The sequence below is a fragment of the Pleurodeles waltl genome, chromosome 6 (assembly GCF_031143425.1).
Source record: "Pleurodeles waltl isolate 20211129_DDA chromosome 6, aPleWal1.hap1.20221129, whole genome shotgun sequence".
NCBI classification, from domain to species: Eukaryota; Metazoa; Chordata; class Amphibia; order Caudata; family Salamandridae; genus Pleurodeles; species Pleurodeles waltl.
The window spans coordinates 545970886-545991691 of record NC_090445.1 but is presented as its reverse complement, the minus strand read 5'-3'; the positions used below and the strand labels follow the sequence as shown (position 1 = coordinate 545991691).

The following is a 20806-nucleotide window of genomic DNA, read 5'->3' as shown; positions in this document are numbered from 1 at the left end:
GAATCACTGGGGGGGGCCACCTGCACTTGGGATGTGGGCATCATATGCAGAGTGGGCAGAACCTGCAGATCTATAGGGTTCTGGAGTCCTTGTTGGACAGGGCCGCTGTCCTCTGCAGTTCTTGGTCCTTAGGGAAGGCAGACAGCCCTCTGAGGGGTTGTAGTGGTTGCTGGTCCTGAAGAATAAGTTGTCTTTTGTAGTAGGAGTCTTGAAGCTGCAGGCCGGCCGGTAGGGCTGGGACCGAGCCTGTTGTCGCCTGAAGTCTTCACTGCTGGGGTGGCTCTTCTTCTTCTTTAGGTTGCCAGGAATCTGAAGAGTAACGTTCGGGGATGCCCCTAAATAATAGATTTAGGGGTGTTACTGGGTGTCATAGGGCAGTAGCCAATGGCTACTGACCCTTAGGGTGACTACACCCTTCCTTTGCCCACTCTCTTTGTGGAGTGGGGCACATTCCTAACCCTATTGGCTATCCTCCTCCAAAACAAGATGGAGGATTCTGAAGAGAGAGGTTCAACTCAGCTCTGAGCACCCTGTGGGGTTTGGGGAGTGGGGGGTCCCAGGTAGAGTGGACACTCCTTCTCTTGTTTACTAATTTTCCTGCTGCAGCTGCCGCCAAAAAGTGGGGCTTGGTCCGGGGCGGGCAGCTCTATTGGCTGGAGTGGCCTGGGTCAGCATAACAAAAGGCTGGAGCCTTTGAGGCTTACTGCCAGGTGTTGCTGTTCCTGCAGGGGGAGGTGTGAAGCACCTTCACCCAGAGCAGGCTTTGTCTCTGACTCTAAGAACACAAAGGCTCTCAACTCATGGGGGTCAGAAACTTGCCTGGTGGTGGCAGGCTGGCAGAGACCGATCAGCCACACACTAGAGAGTTGGTTGAATTTCAGGGATCATCTCTAAAATGCCCTCTATGTACATTTTTCAATAAATCCAACTCTGGCATCAGTGTGGGTCTATTGAGCTGAGAAGTTTGATACCATACTTCTCAGCATTCAGTAAAGCCATCATGGAGCTGTGGAGTTCGTAGACCCAGCCCATGTACTCAATGTGGCTTCACTGCATTTACAATGTCTAAGAATGGACTTAGACACTGTAGGGGCAAATTACTCATGCAGCTGTGCCTACACCTATGGTATAGTGCCCCCTGCCTTAGGGCTATAAGGCTTGCTAGAGGGGTGACTTACCTATGCCACAGGCAATGTTTTGTAGGCATGGCACCCAGGTAGGGGTGCCCTGTCAACTTTACCTTTTTCTCTACACCAGCACACACAATCTGCAATGGCAGCATGCATGTGTTTTGGCGAGGGGTCCCTTAGGATGGCATAATACATGCTGCAGCCCTTAGAGGACCTCTCTGGCCATAGGGCCCTTGGTACTACTGTTACCTTTTACAAGGGACTTAGCTGTGTGCAGATGTGTGCCAGTTGTGGAAGTAATGGTACAATTTAGGGAAAGAGCACAAGTGCTGGGGCCTGGTTAGCAGGATCCCAGCACACATTCAGTTACGTTAACATCAGAGATCAGGCTAAACGTTTTGGGGGTGGGGGTGGACCATGCCATAAGGGGCACTTTCCTACTAACAGTTAAAATATTACTGTGTCAGCAATTTGATTATGTCAAATAATCTAAACTGGATCTCAAGCTACATGTCACAACTGCAGTCTAACAAAATGGTGGCCCCTCAGCAGAATCCAAATAGAAGCCTATTCCATGGTCTCTGTATTTATAAAATGTATTAATTTGTGTTTCTGTCAAGAAAGCCATATCTAGTATATTCCTCTCTTTGTACTTGCAAGGTCCTTTACTCGAGCCTTTAACATGGACCATTCACTAGTTGAACTGTCTATTGTATTTCTGTATTAAATACATGTCATGCCGTTTCCTTTATTTGCTGTGCACATCTCATTCAATAATACGCAGCAGAGCGAAAGGAGGTTTTTGTAGATGTATGTTACTGAATGTATTGTAAGTATTAGGATATTCTTTGGCTTACTAAAACAATACATTGCTAGTTGAACCCTATTATGTCACATCTCCGCACTGAATGTGAGAGGCTTTTCTGTCTACAAACCTAAGAGACAATGGTTTTAGGATATGTAACAGGCTTTCTTTGGCTTTCATGACTTTCTTTGCCTTTTTAACTGTGCAGACTTTGCATGAATCTGTAATTTTATTTATAATTAGTCTTTTCTGGTTTTCCTTGGGGGACGGACTCTATATCATTTCTCCTGCTGAGCCATACTTAGTTCTGGCTGCTTGCTTTATTTGAGAGGTGGAAGAGCATATGTTGATCCTCTAACATGATTCGATTTTTTATGAAGACTCAAACAGTCCTGATCCTATGTATCAACCTTAATTATTTAAATAAATTACAGCATCAACACTATCGTTGTGGGGACTTGAGTGCACTATTTGTATGTTTCCTGGGTTCCTCTCACAGAGTCATGACTGTGTTGCTGTTTGATTTTGTTTGATTTCTTTCAATTAAACTTACTCGAATTGTAATAATTGTATTTATTTATAGACGTTCAGTAGTTTTACACTGGTGTAACTAAGATGTGATAAGAAACAATAGGCAATTAGCTTTTGGGGTAAGTGTTCCATAAACTCAGTTTTACATAATGTTATTGTTTTACGAGAATACTGGCATATATAGTTATCAGTATAATAAATACTTTATTACATCTTACTTTTAGGTAATTGAAAGGCTTCGATGATACATGTGAGCTAATTCCCAATACGTTTTGGAGTGCAAGTGATTAATTCAAGATGCCATACTTTGGATCTGAAGATGCCGTGAAGGAGCTTAAAAAATCTTTGTGCAATCCTAATATCCAGGCAGACCGGCTCAGATACAGAAATATAATCCTTAGAGTGATAAGGTATGGATCACTATGTGTCTTTAAGTTGACACCTGTTTTCTTCTTTTTCTGTCAGCTAAACAGAAAGGGTGAATTGTAAGCCAAGATTGTATAATATATTTCCCCAGTGCAAGAAGAATGTTCTCTGTTAGCGTGCAGTACCCTTGTCTGTGCCTTGGAGATATTTAAAATATAATGACTTTGTTCCTGTCTTAGAGCAGACTGTTTACAATTTTCTCTTATTTAAAGAAAGGATGTGTGTGTTTTCCCTTCTTGGCTGTGAAGGTGCAACTTGTATTCAAAGTTAACAGGGATGTTCCCCCTTTCTTCTTACTCAAAGGAGTCATTCGACCCTGCTCAAAATTAAACACAAGCCTGTTTCTTACAAGTGCCCTAGCACATTGACGTTCCACAGCGTGAAAGTGAAAGCACTTGAAGCCATTAGGCTCCTACTGCTTTTGCCTGTTGGTGCTCTGAGACATATCTCAACCTCCTGAGCATTGATAAACTTGGGAGGGGTACCGTTAGGAAACGGTACCTCTAGTATATCCCCGTGCTTGGGGATTGTGTGGGATGGCAGACCCCAAATACTGATCCACCCAACAGGTACCAGGATTGCTTTTGAGGTGGAGGAACCCTCTATAAACCCAAAGAATGAGCACATCCACACATTATGCATACCTGAACTCCCCTGGTTATCTAGTTTTCAGAGCTATCTGGGTTTGGTAGATATACCTCAGTGCTGGTTATACCCAGGCCAAAATACCCAGCTACCTACATTGCCAGAATAGGTCAACTTGCATACCAAAAGTTTGATGTCTCTACATTCCATTTTGTGTCCTTTCGTCTCAAAGGCGATAGTCCCTGCCGCAAACGTAGGGTAGCGTTTTTATTGGAGAAAGAGTGAGGATGCTGAATTGTACAAATTTTGTGGATCTCTGCAGATTCCTGAACTTTCCCTCACAAAAATATTAGGAAAATCAGTGATTTTAGCCGGAATTGGATGTGTGCATTGCGTTCTGGGTAAAATATGTAGTGGGTGTCAGGGTTTCAGAAATTTCTGGACTTGGTAGGTTTCATACTGTGCCTACAGGGCATGCGCCTACTTACCACAGCTATGCACATTGCCAGAATGGGTCAATTTACTAGGCAAAAGTTTGATGTCTCCACATTTCATTGTGGAGCTTTCCTGTTGCGAGCAATAGGTCTAGCCACACAAGTGGGGTACCGTTTTTATCCTGTGGAAACGTGGGAAGACACAACAGTAGAATATTTTTTCTTACAAAATGTTCTTCTCACGATTCTTGGCTTCCAATTGTAAGCTAGTATGCAAGAAAGTACACATCTTGCTAAATGTCACCTGAAGCACTTGATAGTATGGATAAGCCCAAATACAGAGATGTATAAATCACCACCATTCCTAAACTCAGTACCTTTGGCACATTTTAAAATTGTGCAGGTGTCCTATATACCCATTTTTCTTTCTTTAGATTTTACCATATGAATGTATGTATCCATGGTTGGTTCAAATGAAAAATCATAAGTTGCAGCTCAGTTGCTCACTCTGTTTATCATATGTTTTTGGACAACTGACAAACACTTTTATAGCCCTGCTACAGGAGTCTAACAGACAAAACTTTATGTTACTTTTGTAAATCAACTGTTATCGCACAGAATTAAAGCTGAAAACATTATCACCTATTCCTATTATGTTCCTACGTATTTTCATCATTTTTTAATTAGCAAATTATTTTATTTAGGAAAACCATGTGCGAACTACACAAATGGCAACTTATTAATTTGGAATTTTATTTACTTTTCAAAGATGTAGAAAATTCCCAGTATTCTCGTGGGTTTCACACCTGTTTTCACCACAATCTCCAAGTAGGGCAAAACCACAAAAAAAAATGAAAAATCGGCTACAATTTTGAATAATGTAAAAATGATGGCCACAAATTATTTTTGCTCAACCATTCCTGTTCCTGAATGTTAAGAAGATAGGGATCTTAGAACAGCAAATCTTTTGTTGATGCAATATTTAGGTAAAGAGCATACTCTTTGTTAACAAAGCAATTTTCTTTGTTCCCTGCAGGGGAATCCACGGCCTTGAGCACCTTTAGACTCCCCAAAATATAGGAAATTAATGGTGCAGATTTGGTCTGTGGGAATAAGGTTATGAAGTCTCAAGTGTAAAGTGCCTCAGACATCAAAAGACTGGGCTCAGCTTCAGGGTGAGGGCGGAGGGGGAGCCTCGGCAGTTATGGGATAAACTAGCATCCGGGTGTAATCTGCACACACACAGACCAAGAGACTGCGGTAATTTGACAAGTGCTGCATGCACAAGTTAAAATGGGAGAGAATAAAGGGACACGGGCAAACTGAAGAACCTTGTGCCAGACTTTAATCCCCTGGAGTCTAAACTCATAATAGAGAAATAAGAGACAAATGACAATTCCAGACTATTTAGAACACTTGTAAATAACTCTGCTAATATGTAGGGCAGATGAAAAAAGGGTGTGGGGTAAATGGCAGATGCGGAGTGGCGGAATCCAACATATATTTGCTCTCCACATATTGTTTATAACCACAGCCATGTTTTTAAGCAATTTAGAGACATAGGGGTGTCAAGAAATGTGTTTGAAGTCGTTGGGAATGTGTGGTTCGTGGTAGGTTTTGAGTGGGGCTTAATGAAGGCCGTTTTCTAGGCATGTGACTCCACTTGACATTTTGTGTATGCAGCAGTGAAGTACTTTGCAGATAAAGGTTATAACTGCTTGAAAATGGTATCCAGACATGAGTCTAGTGTAGAGCCAGACAGGCTACTGGATGCTGCCAATTTCAGTAATTCAGCCTCTTAAGGTCAAGAGTGTTATTCCAAGAAAAACTGCATTGGGAAGAGTAAAGTTCAGGAGTATAGGAAATTAACTCTAATGAATGTCATAACATATGTTCTCGACTTCAGCTTGGAAAGCGTCTGAAAGCTAGCTATGCAATTCTTCAAATGAGCAACCTCTTGTGTAACTGCTTTTTAGCAGTGTAGAACCAAAATAATTCTCAACAATGTATTTTGGTGTTAGATGTTTTAATATACATTCCAGAAAATATGGTCATTTAGTAGCATTAATCACCTCTTTGTATTCCTCTGCTTTGCTAGCCAGGTCATCAGGGGTGGTTTGGCCCTTAGGATGTAAGGGTGTTGCCCCACTCATATTTTTGCCCCCCTATTAAATGTGAAAAGGTTTATAAATGTGTATGTTTTTTTAATCTGCCTGTGGCAGTCCGTTTTCAGCCGCAGGACGGATTGCCTGAGGAAGCCTAGATGTCAGCGCACGATGATGCGGGCCAGAGGGGGAGGCTTAATTATATTTACAACAGCACAGCAGACACAGTGCTTCAAGCACCTACCAAAAGTGTGCATGTCGAGGTGGATGGCTGCCTTTCTCCAGCCAGCCTGACATGCGTACTAGAGGTCTTTGCAGATGCGCAATTAGTGAACCTGGGAGAAAATATAACCACAGCCTCACCCCTCCCCCTTCCACCCCTTTACAAGGCCCTAATGCGCTTCTGCCTGAGCCAATCGTGATGCTGCTCTCATGCTGTGTTGGTAACATGACAGCATGAGTGCAGCGTATGGTTTGGGTGAGGAGAGGCGGTAACTAGGCCTCCAGTGCAGTGGGCTGTATGTGAGGCAGCGCGTGGGTTGGAGGCACCTGTCCACGGAGCATGACTAATCGCTGTATGACATTATAGTGAAGCAGTGCAGTGATTGGCTATTTCTGCCTTTGTTGCCAGCCTGTCTCTCTTGCTCCTCTCTTGATGCACGTTGTCAGTAACACCATTGCACACAGCGGAGCGCTGTGATTAACTAGAGTCGAGCGAGATCCGCCCATACCTGCCGTCCTGACCTCATGGCCTTGAGTTGCTGTCGCAGCCTAGTATGGTGATCCTCCTCAGTGCAGAATGACCTCCTTTTGTCTGTAGTCCTCTGACTGGGGTCTCTTCACTACATATATCGATCCGGTCTTGGTCAGTTAAGTACACAATAACTGTTTGCCAATGCTAACTTGTTCGGCCACCCCCTGCCCGGCGTGTACTGACTTTCACTCGCAGCCTTTCACCCACAGAACAAAAGACTGAACACCCAGAGACAAGGCTGGCTCTGGGCAGTGTTATGACGGGAAAGCCTGCCTTTGATGTACTACTAGTGTATTTACTTCATCTGTTACACACTGTGTTGCTGGAGAGGAAGTCGGGAAGAACGGCCGAGCCGAACGATGGGAGATGTGGTGGGGATTGGGGGGGAACATCGGAAGAGCAAGAGGTGTTGTGCGGGACGGGTAGGATAATAGATTGAAGTCTTGGAGGTACTGGGAGGTACCGAAGGAAACATACTTCTGCGCCTAAATTTGGTCATTCAGCTTCAAACTGAGCAATCTTATGAACAAACACGTACATTTTTCCATCGGAAGAACTTGGAATCCAATTAAAGGGCTCTCCCGATCACACACTTACCTTTGCTGATTGTTTAGTGTGTAGTCGTGCGTGACTGTGCAACTGGGCCTGGCCCCAGCCGAGCAGAAACTACTGGACAAGGACCCACCCCTCTTTCTTTCTTCCCGTATACAGTTGACAGCAGCCACTGTGAGCCTCGTTCCTGCATTCAGAGTTCTTTCCTTTTCCTCTCTGGTGTTTACTTGAGTCCTGTATCCAGATGCTACCGTGTTTTCAACAGTTCAGATATTATTGGTATTTGCCTTGCAACTGAGGTAATTGTAGCATTACTGAATACGTTGTTGCTAATTTAATCATTTCTGCACCACACGCTTTTCTGCTCTCACACAACCTGAATCGCCACTGACAGGAAGAATACATTATTCTCTCTCTCTGGCTATATCTTCCACATTATCAGCACCCCTGTCTTTTTTCATCACTTACGAGGTGTTTTACGGCCCGGGCACGGCTGGATCGCATACATACTTCCGCATAGCTGTTTTACCGATAGAAAGTTTGGTACCCGAGTAGTTCTAACTCTGGCCCTGCTCTTTGTTGAGACATGCGGATGTTTTTGCTTTCATTTATCTGTTACACGAAAGACACACAAGTTACAGATATTAACTCAAATTGCGAGTATCTGTATTATATGTATAGGAGTCGTCAAGACTCTGATCGCCACGCACATGCCATCACAAGCCACACTGCAGGTCGGAAGGAAGCCACTGAAACCAGCACACTCTCTGAGGTGGCGAAGTGGCCTTGATGCGCGCATTCTGAAAAAGTAATAATAATTTCACTAGGATGTAAACCATTTGTGGTTATATTATAATTGGATTTGTCTTCTGTGGCTGTTTGAACCATTTGTGTTTATATAATTGGATTAGTCTTCTGTGGCTGTTTGAACCATTTGTGTTTATATTATAATTGGATTTGTCCTCTGTGGCTGTTTGAACTAGCATGTGGTGCTGGCACTGCCCCAGTTTTAAAAAGGCAATAGTTATAAGTAACTCAGACGTGGGGCCTTGTATTTCATTCCTTCCATTTACTTAGCCCAGTTAATTCATGAATTATTTCCATGCAGTACTAGCTTTTGATTATGCACTGCTCTGGTGATCATCTCAGCGCAGATTCTCTTTTCTCGGGAGTCTCAGGCTGTACACATCTACGTGCATCCTGAACCTGTTTAAATGATTTAGACTAAATGGTCAGCAAATGGTTTGTGGCTGGCCCCGTCGCACGCAGTGCGACGATAAGGGGGACAGCTTTCTAGCGTCGCTCCCCTGCCTGCCCAAAAGGTGGTCCGGAGGGGCCTCTGTATTAGAGAGGGTGGGCCCAGCTGGTTTATGGCCGCCTAGGTGTGAGGAGGGAGGAGTGAGGCCGGAAGGAGTGAGGGAAACTAGCTAAACAACTGGGGGGAGAGGTCCACGGTGGCAGGCCTTCTTGACACAGGGTCTGGCCAGAAATGTCGCCCCGAGGGAAGACTGGGGAAATAATTGGGCCAAGATGATCCCAAGGGAGGTGAATCAGGGAACCGGGTCTACGGCCACAAGTGGAACATCCAGGCAGAAAATCAACCCGCGCAAGTGTGAATCAGCACGGATTGTATCCAACAGATGGGTACACCGGTCTGAGGCGGGCACAGATACTAAGTAAGGGAGGAGCACAGGTGAGGGGGCCCCGGGTATCGCAAGATGCCATCCCCGGGGCTTGGCGGAGTTACAGGGCGATCCTAAAGCTTAAAAATTGGTTAAAAGGCCTCCAGATGGTGATTCCTAGAGCCAAAGGTATTCCTCAGGGCCCTGGGAGCCTTTACGGTGGGGTCCTGGGATGATGCGACGGCGCTCCTTAATCCCGCAAGGGACAGTTGGAATCCTGAGCAACTGTGGAGACTGGCCGGGGTCTCGCTCTGACTTGTCAGGAGCATGACAAACTAATAAAGTGGTAAACCACGATAAAGGAACGAGCTGTAAAATGCTAAACATGTTGGTGCAGAGAACACCAGACGTAACAGCTCTAGCTTTCTCAGGATGGGTGTCGGCCAATATTAATAAACTCATCTCCGACACCGGGATCGCCCGTAAGCTAACCCTACCTGTGTAATCAATAAATTGCGACATATTATACCCACAAACGTTGTCCTGGCATTATTACGTGCATGCATGGTATTGTGATAAACACTAATTGTACTAACTTAAAGAGCTAGGGGTAGCAGCGCTATGGTAAATGGTGTTCAGTCTCCTACCCTCCGTGTCTTTCACTCAGAGCCTTTCACAGAACAAAACACTGAACATCCCAGGGCCCAGAGTCAAGGCTGGGCAGTAGTGTGACAGCCTTCCTTTGATGCGGATAATACATTTGTTTTGCCACACTGTTGTAGGAGATAAACCGAGCATCCGAACGATGGGGGTGGGTGATGTGTGGGTAACATCAGAAGAGCAAGAGGCTGAGTGAGTGGGATGTGCCAGGAGCGCTGTCTGCCCTTCTGGATTTACTCCCTGGCTAAGATTACATCTAATCCCCGAACAACTGTACCTGCAGCTAACAAGAGCCAGTGCTCCTGCAAGCAGACACTTCCTGGACCAGGGAGGAAGAAAGACTGGAAAGTGAAAAGAAGTGGAGCAGGCCCTAGTAGCCCTACAAGCGCGAAGATAAGGGCTCTTGGTGATGCTGGGTAATATTTCATTTGACTCACCCCCACCTAACATGAGCCAAAATGATGTGGAGGACAGAGCAACACAATCAAATAATGCGCTCAGGATACTTGCAAGAGCACACGCACTCCTCTGGTTCTCTGCACTCAGGACCAGAGACAAGCACGTTCACATCTGGCAAGCATGTGTATTCGCCCAGCACTTGAGAACACAGGCATGCACTGTCACTCTCAGGAGAAGGTGAACTCAGAAACATACATGCACTAGTACAACAGGGAGCACACACACAAAAGTTCAAAGAAAACTCCAGGTGCTTGAATCCTTGCAGAGAGATAATTTAATTTGCATTGTTGAAAACAAGACATAAACATGTTTCACTCCCACATCAAACAGTTTCTTCAGGGCAATTGTTAGTGACAGAGTGAGTACACAATCCTATAAAGTGAGAGTCCAAAGAACATTTGTTGTTACGCACAGAACTGTAAGGTACTGGTAAGGTACAGTTTACAACATGAGTGATATCCCAAATGGTGTTACAAGTTTGCTATGCTGGCAAAGCCAACATCAGCAAAGTGTTCAGGAAGCAGAGATGTTAGAGTCAGGATATAAAAATCATGATTCAAGGAACGAAATTTCGTGTTTTAAGAGTACAGTGCTCCAAGGCTCTATTCAGATTTACAAAAGGTTTCAAAATCATACAGCACTTAGTGGCCTCAAATACTCAAAAGGAGGAGGCACAAGCAACCAGGATCTCAGGTTGGATGTAAGCAGAAAGAATGCATGTGTGCATCCTAGTGTGCACGTATGCAGCAAAAATGCTCCACAATACTGCGGACCTTCACAAAGGACTGTTGACCCTCTGTGCACTGACAAGGCCAAGCACAATTTCAGCCAATGGTGTCAATACTATTCCATATACAGGGAGATCTAGTTTGCTATGCAAGAATAATTTTCTAAAAAATGTCTTCACTAAAATATTTTTTGGGGTGGCCAGGTGGAATAATGACTTATATTCATTCCATCCACCAAAAGCAAGACATAACTGTGTCAGGGATCACTTTACCCATTCCTCTAAGAAGAAAACCTGGAGTAAATGTCATTGTTGTTTCACCTCAGAGTAGAAAAAGAAGAACATAACTGCATAATGTGGACTATGAAAAGCAGTTAACCATAAATCCAGAATGTTGGGTCACAATCTAGATCAGTACAACTTCCTAAATGTGGTAAACCTAAGCTAGGCACCTGTAGTCAGATGATGTAGACCAGGCCACAATACTGGACCCATATGAGAGAAAATGAGAGGGGTTAGTTAGTCAAAACATTCATCTGTGCAACGTGTCGGTCATGCAAGTTGAGTCATTCAAGTAAGAGAAAAGAAATTACACTGCAGAGGTGTGGAATTTAATAAAATATCTACTTGTCCATGGGGCAGGTTGCTTCTTAAATCTACTTGCCCTATAAAAAAATATACTTGTCCCTTTGGTGCCATGTAATGCCGAGACGAATTATGGCAGCAGTCTCATTATGTAAGAGCTCTGATAATAGCCTCTCTGATTACGCCAGGGCTACTACTTTAGTAGGGCTTGAATACTTGCAATTGTAATCCCTACTATAGCATTTTCCTTATTTTGCCACCATTCCTCAGAGCCACATATTGGGGCTAGAGGAAGCAGTAAGCAGGAGTTCCGGGGCTGAAATGCCATTGAGTCTGCAAACCTACTAACTTGCATGTTTTAAGGATTTTCACCAGCTATTCTCTAATCTTTTTCTATAATGAGAAAGGTTGGAAATTTACTCCTGACAATAGTAGAAGTTCTTCCAGGGTTGTGAAACAAAATGGCTGGTGGGAAAATGAACTTGTAAACGCTCAATAGATTTCCACATGAGCAAATCTACACAAGCATATTTGCTTCTGCTAAAATACAGTTCACAAATATTTTGTAGGAGTACCATTTCCTGATCTACTTCTATAAGTTCTTGTGAATTCACTGAAGCCACTAATTCAAAGACAAATACCATAGGTGCACCTTTCTGACTTTCTTTAAAAATTTGGGACCTAATTAGGTCTGGCATTAACAAAGACATTTTGCTTTTATTAAACTTCTATTTCTCTCTCTATCTATCGGCTGGCTTTACTGTGAGTGATCGCAGTCTGCTCTTCCACAAGGACCACATTGGCACACACAGTAGTTTTGTTCAGTGCCAGGAACTACTGTGTCAGTCAGTGGCGTAACGAAACTGGAGGTGGCCCCCCTGCAAAAAACCTGAAGGGACCCCTCCCTCCAGACTCCTGCAGCATAGGTGCTGTGCTGAGTGGTCCCCCTGGAGGGGGGCTGCAGGGCCTTTGTTACGCCACTGTTGGCAATGTGTGCTTTTTGAGACCAAAAAAAAGTTTTTTTGCTTTTTGCCAATGTTTGTTACAATGGTGCGGGCCTGACAGCTCCCACAACAATAAAGGGTTACAAAAGCCATGTCAAAACTAGACATGCATTGACGAAACCAAAAGACTAACAAAAAATGTTATATCAGTTGGCTTTGCCAGTGCTTGTTTATTTTCATGCTTCCCGTAATCTTGCTGAAAATGGTTACTCAGATTTTCCATTAGAAATCTTTTTTTTTTTTAATGCAAGCATGCACCAACACATTTTACTAAATGACGCTTCAAAGAAATAGTACCTAAAATTTCACAGTAGCAAAACATTTTTTATCCTGCTTGCATTTTTTTCTGAACATTTTATTTTGAAAGCAAATAATCATCACTCTTGCTTACAAGCTTCTGCAAACATTTGCATCTAATCAGAGAGCATTTTGGGTGGATTATACTTAGCCTCATGTTAAACTTTTCAAACATGTACACTTTTTTTTTTTAAACTGGAACCATCATCCGTAGTGCAGTGTGACCATAAAACATTTATTTACAGCGATCACCCTAATAATGAAGGTTTTTCATTAATGAACCATAAATACATGTTTGAACAGCCTTAACTTATGGACACACATTACCTCAACTGCAAACAGTTTCCTTCTGTGTAAACAGATAGCCAAAGGGTTTGTGCTGCAGGTTGGGCCTACTTGTCCTAACGACAAAAGAGTCAGTAATGCTACTGATTGGGGCAGTAAAAGGAGAGGTTGAACGTGGCTCAAAGTGAGAGATACATCTGAAGTACTTAGCTGCTTATACACGCTCACTGCATGCTAAGCTTTAAGGCAGTGGTTCCCAAACATTTTCAATCTGCGGCTCCCGAGACCTCTTGGCCGCGGCTCCCTGTAATGTCACTTCTTTTTTTTAACAGGTCAGGAGATTTAAGCCAGGGCTCAGGAGCACTTCCATTTTTTCTACCTGAAAATAATTGGATGAAGCCAATAAATGGCTTCTGCGACAGGGGCTTGTCTTGAGTGACTTGGAGTACGCACTACTGGCAGTTACCAGTAACTGTTGCTGGCCAGTGCACAACATTTTTGCCACACTCTTTCTGCCTGCCATAGCGCTTTCTCCTTGCTCCTGACAAGTTAAAGAAAACAAGCATATTAGCATTTTTGATATCTGATCCTGCACCTCCACCCAAACTTGGAAGTCTCACACATGACAATAGACCCAATTCTGGCCTCAATGGGAGAAATACATTCTCCCAATTCTTTTTTTAAAACCTCCCACTTTCCTCTTAAATGTTGGCATGTTTGTGATTTCATGAATGCCTGCTTTTCATGAGTAGCTGAAGAACATGGACAGCAGTTCTACTTTATCACTGTCCTGATTGTGCCTGGCCCTGCCTAAGCGGACACGCTCTTTATTTATTAGGCAAAACATCAAGCGCTGGGCCAAACCATTCCAGACCATGACAGGAGTGACTTCCATAACTCCCCCACATGGCACTCCCACATGGGTTACACATGGGCCACAAATGCACATTACAAAAACCTAATAGGTTTGATTTATTTTCACTGCGATTCTTTATTTTTCATACTACCATACCACTCCATTCTAAACATAACGCCCTTAGAATCGAGCCGTACGGTAGTATGAAAGAGAAGGAATCGCAATGCAAATAAATCAAACTTGTAAGGTTTTTGCAGTGCTCCGATGTAAATTGTAAAACCCATAATGTTTGATTTGTTTCCACTGCAAGTCTTTCTCTTTCATACTACCATGCGGCTTCGTTAGCTGTACAATAGTATGAAAAAGAAATACTCGCAGTGGAAACAGTGCTTAAATTGAGATCATGGTTTCCAGTGGGGGGCTCCAGGACTTAGTTTTCTGCATCAGGGTTTACTGCAATCAAAAGACACACATGGGAAAGACGAAGGAAGAGAAGGATGGAAAAGCTCCACATTGGGAGAAATCAGAAAGCTGCAAGAGTAAGCTGAAGGGGCAGGGAGAGGCCGTAAATGGATTAAAGAGGTCCAATTTGTCTTTAGGATTACGCTGCCTCAGTATTCTGTGCTTCCACATTTAGTTGCAACAGCCGCGTGTTTCAGAGGAGAGCTTTCAGTACTGGCACGTTTTTATTTACAAATTGAGCACTGAGTGGAAACAAACTTGATGGGTTTTACAATTTACAGCATAACATTGCAAAAACCCAACAAGTTTGTTTATTTGTACTATGATTCTGTGTGGTGCAGTAGTATGAAAGAGAAAGAATAGCAGTGCAAATAAATGAAACTTATTTGCACAGTGATGCTTTCTTTTTCATACTACCGCACGGCTCCATTCTAAACGTAACATTTAGAATGGAGCCAAAGCCGTTCGGTATGAAAGTGAAAGAATCGCAGTGCAAATATATCAAACGTGTTAGGTTTTTGCAGTGTTATGATGTAATTTGTAAAACACATAAAGTTTGATTTGTCTCCACTGCAAATCTTTCTCTTTCATACTACTGTGCGGCTTCGTTAGCTGTATGGTAGTATGAAAGAGAAAGAATCGCAGTGCAAATAAATCAAACATGTTAGGTTTTTGCAATGTTACGATGTAATTTGTAAAACCAGTCATGTTTTATTTGTTTCCACTTCCAGTCTTTTGCTTTCATACTACAGTGAAAGCATTTCCAATGTTCCCAAGAAGTGTGAGGCGCCCCTGGTGAGTTCTGACGGCGTAACACTTTGGGAAACACTGTCCTAAATCATTGTACTGCAGCTGCATCTCTCAGTCTGATACCTTTCATAATACGCTGTGTCTGTGAATAACAGGTATCGAATTTCCTCACTTTATTTATTTGATTTAATAAAAGTCTTTTTTTTCCATAGGAATTCTGGGTGAATGACCAAATGGGCAGAAGAAGCATGTTCAGATGTTTTCTTAATGTTTCTGAATAATATACCTTTTTGTTATATAAAAAGAAGAGAGCAACAACTATAAACCTATGTAAGCAGAAGTGGAAACAACAATAATTCCTCTGGTTTAGTTAGGTAATAGAAACTATTTTCAGACATTCATACAGGAACTGGGTTATGTAGAATCAAAATATACCAAATGTTATATGGGAATTCAGATTATCATCCAGAACAAAATAATTTAATTGTGTAACAAAGTACAGCATAGTGCCTCAACAAATTACTGAAGTGAGTGGTACATTGGAAATTTACAAAAAATGCCTCTGCAATTAGGATTTGTTTATGCACAAGTGACGAGAGTCTTGTTGAAAGGGCCAATCCAACTCCATTTTTGAGTAGTGAATTAAAAGGTCTATTTTAAGATATGGTTCAAGGAGTAATATTTCGGGTTCATTCACTTTAAAGATATTAAAGTTTCAACCTTCATATGTTACTCAGTGGGTCACCATGAGACTGGGTTTCATATTGAAATTCACCTGAGAAGGTTGCTGGGAGAGTGTAGGAATGGGAGCCTAAACAAACCACTTAAAAATGATCTGTAAATAAATTTTGTAGTGACAGTAATGCGTAACAGTCCTTCAAAGGAACAACTGAAAGAACATGTCTTCACAGAAAGATGTGATGACCAAGTCATGTCGCTTCGGCAGTAATGAAGGTCAATCCTTTCAGTGTCACTGGCAGCACTGGCATGTACGTTTCCTGGCAATTATGTTTTTGATCAGCCTCTTTTTAGTGCTTTTGTAAAATATAGACACTCTAATAGCTTTCAGTATTGGTGTAAGTTCTGCTTCTAACTCTCTTAGAAGAAATAACTATATGTACTTAGTTTTCTGTCTAAAATCACACAAGCATTGTTAAATGATGAGACTTGGATTTAGGGCATCATCAGCGTTACATAAGTGTATGTCCTCCTTATAAATGCATTAATAATTTTAAATCATTAACTTTTTCCCGTTTTAAGGTACATGACTCAGGGAGTGGATGTATCAAGTGTCTTCATGGAGATGGTGAAAGCCAGCGCAACTGTGGACATTGTACAAAAGAAGCTGGTGTACTTGTATATGTGTACTTATGCTGCTCTGAAACCAGATTTGGCCCTCTTGGCCATCAACACCCTATGTAAAGACTGCTCTGACCCAAATCCGATGGTCCGTGGATTGGCGCTTAGAAGCATGTGCAGTCTCAGGTTTGTGATTTTTTTTTTAAATCTGCAATTTTTTAACGCATCTTTTATGTGCACATCTTTATATTATTCTACTTTCCACTGAGGGCCTACCAACCTGACATGTAACGTGATGCCTTGAGCTTTCTTTTTAGGGTCGAGCGCACAAGCGCTCCATCCCTGTTGTAATCTCTCTTTGGGCTTTTAACCACACTCGTGTCACACCTGTCACTTTCATTGGTTTATGGGCTTGCCTTTTAAAATCCACCTGATTTCATTAGTGAAATGCATGCATACGTCATTCCTTTTCCAATGTTTAGCCCTCCTCGAGCGCACCGGCCAACTACTGAAAACATATGAGGCTCCATGTTTTTAGCCTGGTTTCTGCACTACTTTATATTTTTATTTACCACGCAGCATGATCGCATGTTTTTTTTAGTTTTCAATTTCAGCACGATTGCGCTGGGTTTTACATTCCGCGATCGTGCTTGTTTTTTTTCTTTCAATTTATGTGGCAAGAAAGGTCCAGTTAGGAGTTTACAACGCTAATAGCTCTAACTCGAGCAAATACGAGACCCGTTGCATTGCAAATGCTTGTTCTCTATTGGAGACACAGATCAACTAGCAATATTTTTCCTTTGAAATGTGTACCTTCTTACTGTTTCTTGAAACCAGTCATGAGATACTGTGTCCTCAAAATGTGCATAGAACTCTGCTCAGAAACAATTGAAGAAATTAAAGGAAAGAATTGGACCAATAGCACATGAACGTGGAGGCCAGTACCTTTTACTCAGTATGTCAAGTTTATTTGAGTTTGTCATCTGCACTGCATCGCAGCCCATTCCAGACTACCCTAATAAAATGTGGGTTTCCATAAAAGCCAAAGATTGGTCCCCTCTCACTGTCTTGCTCTTGACCTTTCCTGTCGAACAGCTCTTCAGGAAGATTTATTATTTTAATTTATATTTAGTTTCAGTGGTAGTAAAGAAAATAGATAATGAGATACAAACAACATGCTCTGAAGGAGCCTAAATGTCATATGACCTGCTGTGCTTTATAAGTAACCGACTAACCTCTGTATCAACTAATAGAAAAGTAACAATAATTAGAATCATAATTATATGCAATACATTTAAGATAAAGGGGGTTATGAGAAAATGAAAACTCAAAAGATATATACATTTGATACAGGTAAGAAAGGCTTTGCAAATCTATTTTCAACAACAAAATTATTCAAGGTAGCTTCTGAACTTCACATTCTGTCCAGATAATTCATTTAAGGGCTTCCAGGCCTGAGAATATTGGGTTTTAAGATTTACCTGGATTTTCTTCATCTTTTGGGTATTTACCCATTATGAGCTATGATTATAAGGGAAATAGTCCTCATAATATCAAATAATTTTGAAGTGTATTTAGAGTAATTGGTGTAAGCACATTCCAAATATTGCAGCCGGCTAAGCTTAAGAATAATGAAATTAATCATTTTCCACACCCGTCTCCAGGATAAAGTTGACAGTGGGCAGACAAAAACATGTGATTATGCTCCAGCTTCACCCTGACAGTGCCAGCATTTATACAATATACTAAGATTAGCTTCATACATCATTATTGGGCTCCCCAAAGCTTCATGAAGAAAGAAATACAAATATTTAGTAATGTTAGCAGCATTTGAAACACAAGTAAGTCCATATTAAATTACAGATTTTCGGCTAAACTTTCTGACCTGTTTCTCCTGTCCATCGTCTTTCTGCCTTTTTAAGAGACGAGAGCTGTCATGCTTATTTTATAGTAGTTCACATAGGCCAACAGCTGCAGTAGTAGTATTCTTCCATCATTTAACATTATGGTGCAGTGACCTAATGCTGGGCTTGATACAGTCATACTAATGAAGAATTTGTGATTTACATTATTGTTGTGTCATAAAGAACTTACAGATTTTTACTCTTTTGAATTTATAATAAATTTCATTTCTTTGTGTGCAAATTTCTCAACTGATTTTTTATTTTGGTAGCAAGAACCCAGGGAGCATGTTACTTTTGAAGATTAGTATTTGGCCTCAGTTTTTGTAACTTAAGCCATTGTGGATATTATTACTACTGTTTGTAAATGTTCCTAAAGCACATGAATTATTGTTTCAGGACAAAATCCTCATGAAGTCGGAAAGTTAATACCTCCATAATATGTTTTGTGTTTGCACTGTACACATTCCTATTCATGCCTTCTTTCCATACCAAGCAAAGTTATATAACTCATAAAATGTATAGAGAATTGAAAGAGAAAAAGAAGTTGGAAGGGGCAGCAAACACAAAACCATCCTTTTAATAGTTGTCAGGATTGATAACTAAGTTTAAAACTTACAGCTGATGCATACTGCCTTCTGCAAGTCACAAGTTTGAATCCCCGCAAGGCCAACTACCTTTTCCATGTCTCAGAGGTCAGTAAATTGAGTTCCAATATACTGACTGATATGGTCACCTGTTATTTACAGTGTTTAGGAATGGCAGAAGTGCTGTGCTCTATATAAAAACAAATTATTATTATCTATAATGTCAACTTTTAACATGGCACAACTCTTTCCTAAAATTACCAAAGAATCTTGCCACTTTTGACTTAAAAGGCTTCATTTTTAATAGGCTTCATTGACCCCTGTTGAGATTGACTCCAGTTTCTCAGGAATTGGATTACTTTAATTTAGCCTAAACCAGTGATTCCCAAACTTTTTCGACCCGTGACTCCCTTGACTTTTTGGCCGTAGGCCACAGCTGCCCGTTAAGGCACTTTTTTTTTACACAGGTGGGGGCGATGTAAGCCAGGCCTCGGGAGCACTTATAATTGGGATGAAGGAGATAAAGGGCTTCTGTGGCATGGACTTGTCTTGAGTGACGTAGGGTACACACTGCCAGTAACCTGCTGCTGCAGGCCAGTTCACAACATTTTTGTCACACTCTTTGTGCCTGACATAGTGCTTTCTCCTTGCTCCTGGCAGGTTTAAAAAAAACATAGCATTTCTGATATTGGATCCTGCAGCACGACCCGCTCTTGCAAGTCCCACACCTGACAATAGATCTGACTCTGGCCTCAATGGGAGAAATACATTCTCCTGATTCTTTTAAACCTCCCACTTTCTTCTTAAATGTTGGCATGTTTGTGAAATACATTCTCCTGATTCTTTTAAACCTCCCACTTTCCTCTTAAATGTTGGCATGTATGTGATTTCATGATTACCTGATTTTCCTGAGTAGCTGAAGAAGGTGGCTAGCAATACCACTTCATCACTGTCCTGATTGTGCCTGGCCCTGCCTAAGCAGACACACTCTTTATTTATTAGGCTTGACATCAAGTGCTAGTCCAAACCATTCCAGAAGTTGACTGGTGTGGTTTCCATAACCCCGCACATGGCATTCCCATATGGGTTAGTAGGGGCCACAAATGCATATTACAAAAACCTAACAAGTTTGATTTATTTGCACTGCGATTCTTTATTTTTCATATTACCTTACGGTAATATTGCGATGTAAATTGTAAAACCCATCAAGTGTGATCTCTTTACACTGCGAGTCTTTCTTTCTGATACTACTGTGTGGCTTTGTTAGCTGTATGGTAGTATGAAAAAAAAATACTCGCAGTGGCATCAAACTTGATGGGTTTTACTATTTAAATCGTAACATTGCAAAAACCTGGCAAATTTGATTTATTTGCACAGTAATGCTTTCGTTTTCATACTACCGCACGGCTACGTTCTAAACTTAACATTTCTTTAGAATGGAGCTGTGCGGAAGTACGAAAGAGAAAGAATCGCAGTGCAAATAAATCAAACATGTTAGGTTTTTGCAATGTTACGGTGTAAATTGTAAAACCCATCATGTTTGATCTGTTTACACTTCGAGTGTTATGCTTTCATACTACTGTGAAAGCATTTCCATTGTTCCCAAGAAGTACGTGGCACCCCTGGTGAGTTCTGACGGAACACCGGGGTGCCACGGTGCACACTTTGAAAAACACTGACCTAAACCACCAAATACACTGTATTGGTGGTTCTCCTGTAGGTGATTTTAATTTTTAGGCATAGGCATTGTCTCACCCATGTGCGAGTTCCCAGAGCATTTCTTTCAAATATATAGGCTAGAAAAACCTCAGAAAATCATTGAAAAAACACATGAAATTTAACAAGTTATGATTACGACCAAAATCTTTAATTCACACAAGAGACATAATTTGCAATGCTTCTGACCTTACAATATTTATACCAATAAGTAAGAGTATCTAACAGCACTACTTCATTAATAACAAATAATCAATATAATAAAGAATACTGT

General features: G+C 41.7%; 1 protein-coding gene across 2 annotated transcripts in view; it reads left to right on the top strand.

Annotated features, from left to right (window-relative positions):
• The window catches only part of AP4B1 (adaptor related protein complex 4 subunit beta 1), a 266201-nt gene that overhangs the window by 22592 nt on the left and 222803 nt on the right, over window positions 1–20806 (top strand). For both annotated transcript variants that reach the window (XM_069238727.1, XM_069238728.1), the window contains exons 2-3: window positions 2691–2876; window positions 16290–16514. In XM_069238727.1, the coding sequence (XP_069094828.1) occupies window positions 2764–2876; window positions 16290–16514 (338 nt within the window). In that variant the 5' untranslated portion in view covers window positions 2691–2763. The remainder of the gene's footprint in view (window positions 1–2690; window positions 2877–16289; window positions 16515–20806) is intronic.